The sequence below is a fragment of the Rhea pennata genome, chromosome 26, assembly GCF_028389875.1.
Source record: "Rhea pennata isolate bPtePen1 chromosome 26, bPtePen1.pri, whole genome shotgun sequence".
NCBI lineage: Eukaryota > Metazoa > Chordata > Aves > Rheiformes > Rheidae > Rhea > Rhea pennata.
In genome coordinates, this window is record NC_084688.1 from 5,409,570 (window position 1) to 5,417,297 (window position 7,728).

Consider the following 7,728-nt stretch of genomic DNA (forward strand, 5'->3'; position numbering starts at 1 on the left):
TGCTGAAGGGCAGGAAAGCCTCGAGCAGCACGTCGGGGTCCGGGGGGGGGTGAAGGGGAGCAGCCGTGGGTCCCAGCTGGGACGTGGGGAGAGGAGCCGCAGGGCCGGGCGGAGGGCTGCCCCACGGCTCCTCCCGGGGGCACTTTGCCCAGCGGGGAAAAGTTTGCCGAGGCGGATGCGGGATGGCGGAGGGTGTCCCCCCCCATCCCTGGGGGGGCGGCCCCCTCCCCGGTCAGCACGGCCCCTTGTCCCTGGTGGTGGTTGGGGGGGGGCAGGTCTCTCCGCCGCCCGGTGCAGCGGGGAGGGGCGGCGGCGGCGGCGGGAGGGTGAAGGGGGGGCTCGAACCCGCGGCGCGGGGGGGGAGGAGGGGGGAGAGGGGGCGGGGAAGGGGGCGGGGCTGCGCGGCCGTTTGAATCTGATTGGCGGGGCGGCGGGCGGGGGCGGGGCGGCCGGGCCGGGCCGGGGGGCGGGGGCCGGCCCGCTCGCGCCGCGCCGCTCCGCTCCGCCCGGCGGGGCCCCGCCGCTGCCCCGCACAAAGGCGGCGGGAGCGTCCGGCGCGGCCGCTCCGCTCCCCGCTCCGCCGCCGGGCTCCGGCCACCCCGCCCACGCCGGGCACCCTGCGAGCGGCCCCCCCCCTTCCCCCTACCCCCCCCCCGCCGCCCCGACTCCGGGCGCGCACGGTGCAGCCGGGCACGGGACGCGCCCCAGCCCGGCACAGCGAGCAGCGCGACGGAGCACCGGGAGCGCCGAAGCTGGGCACCGGGCACGGAGATCTGGACACCGGGAGCCGTCCGCGGAGGAGCTGGGCACCGGGCGCGCTTGGTCCAGGCAGTGGGAACCGGGCGGCCGGGCGGCAGGAGCAGTAGATCGCGGCAGCGGGAGCCGTCCGGGCCGACGCCGAGCACCGGGAGCCGTGCAGCCGGACACCGGGTACGGGGCATGCTAGATCCGGACATCGGGAGCCGTCCAGCCGGGTACCGGGCACGCTAATCCAGGCACCGGGTGCCGTCCGGCCGGACACCGGCTAGCGCGCACGCTCTATCCGCACGGCGGGTGCCGTCCAGCCAGGCAGCGGGCGCTCTCGATCCGGGCACGGGCACCGGGCACGGTAGATCGGGGCACCGGGAGCCGAGCACCATGCACCCCTCCAGCGTGCTGCACCGCCTGGCCTGGCTGCTGCTGGGGCTCAGCGTGCCGGGGCCGAGCCGAGGCCAGCTGCACGGCGAGAAGGGCATCTCCATCCCAGACCACGGCTTCTGCCAGCCCATCTCCATCCCGCTCTGCACCGACATCGCCTACAACCAGACCATCATGCCCAACCTGCTGGGCCACACCAACCAGGAGGACGCGGGGCTGGAGGTGCACCAGTTCTACCCGCTGGTCAAGGTGCAGTGCTCGCTGGAGCTCAAGTTCTTCCTCTGCTCCATGTACGCGCCGGTGTGCACGGTGCTGGAGCAGGCCATCCCGCCGTGCCGCTCCATCTGCGAGCGGGCCCGCCAGGGCTGCGAGGCCCTCATGAACAAATTTGGCTTCCAGTGGCCCGAGCGGCTCCGCTGCGAGAACTTCCCCCGGCACGGCGCCGAGCAGATCTGCGTGGGGCAGAACCACTCGGAGGACGGCGGCTCGCCGGCGCTGCTCACCAGCGCCACGCCGCTGGCCGGCCAGGGCACCCCCGGCGCCCCCCGCTACGCCACCCTCGACCACCCCTTCCACTGCCCACGGGCGCTCAAGGTGCCCAGCTACCTCAACTACAAGTTCCTGGGCGAGAAGGACTGCGCGGCGCCCTGCGAGCCCACCCGCCCCGACGGCCACATGTTCTTCAACGAGGACGAGATCCGCTTCGCCCGCATCTGGATCCTCATCTGGTCCGTGCTGTGTTGCGCCTCCACCTTCTTCACCGTCACCACCTACCTGGTGGACATGCAGCGCTTCCGCTACCCCGAGCGACCCATCATCTTCCTCTCGGGGTGCTACACCATGGTGTCGGTGGCCTACATCGCCGGCTTTGTGCTGGAGGAGAGGGTGGTCTGCAACGAGCGTTTCCAGGAGGACGGGTACCGCACGGTGGTGCAGGGCACCAAGAAGGAGGGCTGCACCATCCTCTTCATGATGCTCTACTTCTTCAGCATGGCCAGCTCGATCTGGTGGGTCATCCTCTCCCTCACCTGGTTCCTGGCCGCCGGCATGAAGTGGGGCCACGAGGCCATCGAGGCCAACTCACAGTATTTCCACCTGGCCGCCTGGGCCGTGCCGGCCGTCAAAACCATCACCATCCTGGCCATGGGGCAGATCGACGGGGACCTGCTGAGCGGCGTCTGCTTCGTGGGGCTCAACAACATCGACCCGCTGCGGGGCTTCGTGCTGGCCCCGCTCTTCGTCTACCTCTTCATCGGCACCTCCTTCCTGCTGGCCGGCTTCGTGTCCCTCTTCCGCATCCGCACCATCATGAAGCACGGCGGCACCAAGACGGAGAAGCTGGAGCGCCTCATGGTGCGCATCGGCGTCTTCAGCGTCCTCTACACCGTCCCCGCCACCATCGTCATCGCCTGCTACTTCTACGAGCAGGCTTTCCGCGAGCACTGGGAGCGCAGCTGGATCAGCCAGAACTGCAAGAGCTTGGCCATCCCCTGCCCGCTGCAGTTCACGCCACGCATGACCCCGGACTTCACCGTCTACATGATCAAGTATCTCATGACTCTCATCGTGGGCATCACCTCGGGGTTCTGGATATGGTCGGGCAAAACGCTGCACTCGTGGAGGAAGTTCTACACGCGGCTCACCAACAGCAAGCAGGGCGAGACAACGGTGTGAGCCGCCCGGCCGCGGGCCGTCCCAGCGACCTTGGGGCTCTGGGTTTTCCTTTTGGGGCTTGAGGATTTTTTTTTTTTTTTTTTAAGATTTATTAACGTCTAAGGGGTGTCTCTCTCTCTCTTTTTATTTTTTTTTTTGTAATTAAACCTGTAAATAGCATTTGTAAATTTAATTATATATTTCTATTTAAAACAAAACCAAAAAAAAAAGAGGAAAAAAAAAACAAGCTAAAAAACAAAAAAAGCCGAGAGCACGGAGAGGCCAGACTGGGAGAGGCGTCTCTTCTTCTTCCCTCTCTCCCCCCCTTCTTCTCGCTACTAAGAGTTTGGGGTTTTCTTTATTTTTTTTTTCTCTTTTTTTTTTCCCCCGCTGCCTTCCCTCCCCTCTCTGACTTGGCAGCAGCTCCGCTCGCCGTGGAGCCATAGAGACGGATTCGCTGTTTGTGTTGGCCGGGGGGTCCAGGGAGCCGGGGGGGGGAAACGCTTGCAGCCGAACTTCCATAAAAGCCAGATCTGTGATCGCTCCCCCCGCGGCCCCGACGTGCCGAGCACGGGAGCCGCTCCGCGTCGCAGGCGGCCGCGGATACGTGGAGAGGAGAAGGCGCCGGGGAGGGGGGTGAAAAAGAAAAAGAGGAAAAAAAAAACTTCCATTTTTCTCTTGGTTTTTTGGAAGCTCACCAAGAAAGTTGTGATTTCTTTTTTTTTTTTTTCTTCCTCTCCTTCTTCTTTTTCTCCCCCCCCCCCAGCCCACTGCTGTCTCGGAAGGGACGTCGTTTCGGGGGCCGGCTGCCCTCCCTCGGCCCCGGCAGCGCCCACGGCCTCTGCAAAGCCGCTTCCGCTCCTCCTGCCCGGCCGCGTGCGGGAAAGCAGCGGCCAGCTGTGATTTATTTTATTTTATTTTATTTTTTTAATCAATCTCCCCCTTTCCTCCACCGTCGCCCCGTTGCAAATACAACCGAGTTAAACAACCCGCTGAGCTACTCCTAAGGATTTTTTCTTTTTTTTTTTTTTTAATCAAAATCAAAAGCCGCGTCCTAAAGGCTGGATTTGGTGTTTTGGGGAGTCGGACGTCATAATCGGGTGCGGAAAGGGCTTTTCGGGGCTCACGAAGGCTGGGGGAGGAGGCGAAGAGCGGGGTTTTGTGAGACCCCCCCCCCCTTTCCCCCCGGCCGAATCGGGCCTCGCAGCTCAACTAGCATCTCCGAGAGCCGGAGACAAAAGAGTTTTTGCGATGAAAAAAAGTTGTTTTTTTTTTCTTAAAAAATAAATAAATAAAATAAAGGAGTTCCCTGCCCCGGGATGTGTTTGGCAGCGATCGGCCGGGAACATTCGCTTCACCAGGGCTCCCTGGCCGCCCACGACTCACCCCCAAAGGAAATAATTCACGTTTTCTTTAGGATTGGGGGGGTTTCTTTTTGGCTTTTTTTTTTTTTTTTTTGGTTGGTTGGTTGGTTGGTTGTTTTTTCCCGGCTGTTCGCAGGCCCCTCGAGAGCGCGCGGCTACCCGCTCCGGGTTCTCCGGCCGGGCAGCCGGACGGCTCCGCTCGGCTTTCTTGCAACTCGTGCAACGTCTCCGACTGAGCCCCGGCAGCTCCACGCCGGGGACGGGACGGGACGGGACGGGGTGGGGGGATTCGCCGGCGGCGGCGGCTTTCGGAGGCGCCGCAAACGGGCCGCGTTTCCGATGATGAAGAAGGAAAAAAAAAAAGCGTGGAAAAAAAAGAAAAAACACTAAACCCCCCCCCAAATCTTTGCAAAACGAAGCGCGGGGCGGACGCTCGGCCCCGCGTCTCGCTGGTAAAACCGGCCCCGCGGAGCCCGGCGGTTTCGCCGGCTGGAGCTTGCGTCCGGCGCGAATCCGTACGATCCCCCCCCCCCACCACCATCGCCACCGGCCGAAGCGGGACATCCGCGGACGCCCCGGCTCGAGCCCGGCTCGGCTTTCCGAGGCGACGTAGCTCCCGCCGCCGCGGGCCAAAGGGTTAAAGCATTTTGGAGAGGGAAAAACTCTTTGGATCCGGTTTAATTTTCCAGCGATGAGTGGCGAAGGGGAAAGAGGGGCGAACGGATCCGTTTTTTTTTTTTCTTTTTCTTTTTTTTCCCCCCTCTTCCTCGCCCCAAGCTCGGCGGTTTGGAAAAGGCGCTGCGGGAGCCCGGCTGGCCGGCGCGGCGCGCCGCTCCCCGATCGTTAATTAAAGCGGGCTGGATTTTATGGAGACGGGCTGGATTTTATGGAGACGCGTGTCTTTTCCTCGCTCCGTTCCGGAATGGGGGGGGGAGGGCGGGGAGGGGGCGAAACCGCGGGAACGCTCACGGGGCCGGGAGGGATGGCGGGGGGGGGGACACGGACGGACGGACGGACGAGTTCGCCAGCGGATTGTCGAAGCGGCTCAGTATTAAAACCTCTCCCCGAGTTGGGATGCTTGGAGGGCTTTTATTTTATTTTATTTTATTTTATTTTATTTATTTTATCTATTTCCCTCCTTTTTTTTTTCTTTTTTGCAGGGAAGCCTCGGGAAGCGGCTTCCGGGCGGCCGCGCCGCAGCGCCCGGGCTGGCACCCGGCGCCTTTGTTTTTTTCGGGAAAAACGCTGGGCGACGACGCGAGGACGGAGCGGCTGGGAAGGGGGGGGGGGGGAAACGTAAACTCTCCGCCCAGGAATGCAAGATCTGGGTTGTTGGGTTGGTTTTCCCTTTTTCTTTCTTTTTTTTTTTTGACTTTTCCTTTTTTGCTTTTCCTTTTTTCTTTTTTCTTTTTTCCTCTTCCTCCCCTTTTTTTCTTTTTTTCTTTTTTCTTTTTCTTTTCTTTTCTTTTTTTTCTCTCTTTTTTTTTCTTTTTCTTTCCTTTTTCTTTTCCTTCTTCTCGTTTTCGTGGTGCGACCCCGCTCGCCGCACGTGGGCTTTCCGCACCGTCCCCCCAGTCCCCGGACCCCGGCAGCGGTCAGGGCTGCTCCGGCGGCCCGTGCGCCCACCGTGCCGGACGAGGGCGAGGAGGCAGCGGGCAAACGGCGGCCCCGGGCCGGCAGCCCCGGGCACCCGGGTCTGCCGAGCCGGGGGGGGGGGGGGGGGGGCTGCTTTGATGTGCGCTGATTAGCCCCGGCTCTGTTTTCGCAGCTGCCCCCGGCGCGGCTCGGCTCGCCTAAAGCCAATTAAAACGCGCCCCGGGGGGGCCCCTCGTGCCGCCGGCGAGCCCCCGAGCTCCCTCCGCTCGGCTCGTCCTGCCTCCCGGCTGCAAATCCGCCCTCGCCGCCGCGTTCCCAAACCGGCTGCGGTGGGGGCAGGCCCAAGGCAAGACCCTTATCATCGCCCTCCCAGCTTCAAATCGAGGACGGGATCCAGCAGGCGTAAGGGACCGTGGGGACGGGGTGGCCCTCCCCGTGCCAGGACGCGTCTCCCACCAGCAGAGAACAGGCACACTCATTGCAGTGGTGAGCCCAGGCCGTGGTGACCCCTCCGCGCTCCCCTCTTCCCTCCCAGAGAACACGCGACCTGTGGATGTGGTATGCTGTCTCCATCCCAGCATCCCTCCTGGAGAACATGGGACATGTGGATGTGGTTTCCCATCTCCATCCGGCATCCCTGCTGGAGAACATGGGACACATGGACATGGTCTCCCCTCTCCATACCAGCATCTCTCCTTGAAAACACGCGACATGTAGATGTGATACCCCTATCTCCATCCCACCATCCCTTCTAGGAAACACGAGACACATGGCCATGGCACTTCATCTCCGTGCTAGCATCTCTCCTGGAGAACAGGAGACGTGGACTTGGTACCCCATCTCCATCCTAGCATCCCTTCTGGGGGACACATGGCCATGGCACCCATCTCCACCCCAACATCCCTCCCGGGGAACGTGGGACGCATGGACGTGGTCTCCCATCTCCATCCCAGCGTCACCCCTGGACACCGTGGCACCCGCGTGGCCGTGGTTCCCCCCCCCCCCGCATCCCCATCCCCATCACACTTCCCGGGAGCGCTGAAGGGGGGGAGAGGAGGGGACGCGGACGGTCGCGCGGCGCCGCGGGCGCACTCTTCCGGCGCAGCTGTCCCGCGGCGGCGGAGGGAGCCGGGGCGCGGGGGGCGCGCGCGGGGAGGAATTCGCCCTGGCCTGGGCAGGCGGGAGGCGGCTCCCGGAGACAGAGCCGCCTCTGAATGCTGGGAATGTTTTTGCAGCTGGAGTCTATTAGGGGAGGGCTCCTCGGCTTTATTAATCCCAGCGTTATTGCTCAAGAGGCGCGGGAGGGTGTGCGTGCGAGGGGGAGGCGCCTGGGTGTGCAAGGAGAGGGGGAACCGGGGGGGGGTGTGAAGGGGCGCGTGTGCAATGTGGGGGGCGGTGCGCGTGGGGTCTGTGCGTGCGCCAAGGGGAGTGTGCACGGGTGCAAGGGGGCTGTGTGCAAAAAGGGCTGTGAGTGCGTGTGCAAGGAGGGGGGCGTGCAAAGGGGACCGTGTGTGTGTGCACAAGCAGTGTATGCAAAGGGGAGTGTGGGGGTGCAAGGGGGTGCATGCAAGGGGAGGTGAGTGTGCAAGGGGAACGTGCGTGCACGAGGAGCATCTGAGCCAGGGGGAGTGTGTGTGTGTGCAACAGAAGTGTGCACTCAAGGGCGAGCCTGACTATGCAAGGAGGGAGCAGGGGGAGTGTGCATGTGCAAGGGTGGTATGTGTGTGCAAGGGCAGTATATATGCTAAGGGCAGCACGTACATACAAGAGAATTTGTATGCACACAACAGGGATGTGCATACTCTCTGTGCGTGTGCAAAGAGAGTGTGTGAGCGTGCAAGGGGGAGCGAGTGCGTGCACCGGGGAAGCGCGGGGCTGTGAAACAGGGCGTTGTGCAACGAGGGCACACAGGATTGCCAGGGAGAACGTGGTGCGCGCGTGCGCGCTCGACAAAGAGCACGCAAGTGTGCAAAGACGG

At 63.0% G+C, this 7,728-nt stretch overlaps 1 protein-coding gene across 1 annotated transcript; it reads left to right on the forward strand.

Annotated features, from left to right (window-relative positions):
* The first annotated feature begins 548 nt into the window (after positions 1-548).
* Positions 549-4,096, forward strand: FZD2 (frizzled class receptor 2). The gene has a single exon (XM_062595793.1). It carries the CDS (start codon positions 1,138-1,140, stop codon positions 2,809-2,811), a length of 1,674 nt encoding a protein of 557 aa, XP_062451777.1. The 5' UTR covers positions 549-1,137; the 3' UTR covers positions 2,812-4,096.
* The last annotated feature ends 3,632 nt before the right edge of the window (positions 4,097-7,728 follow it).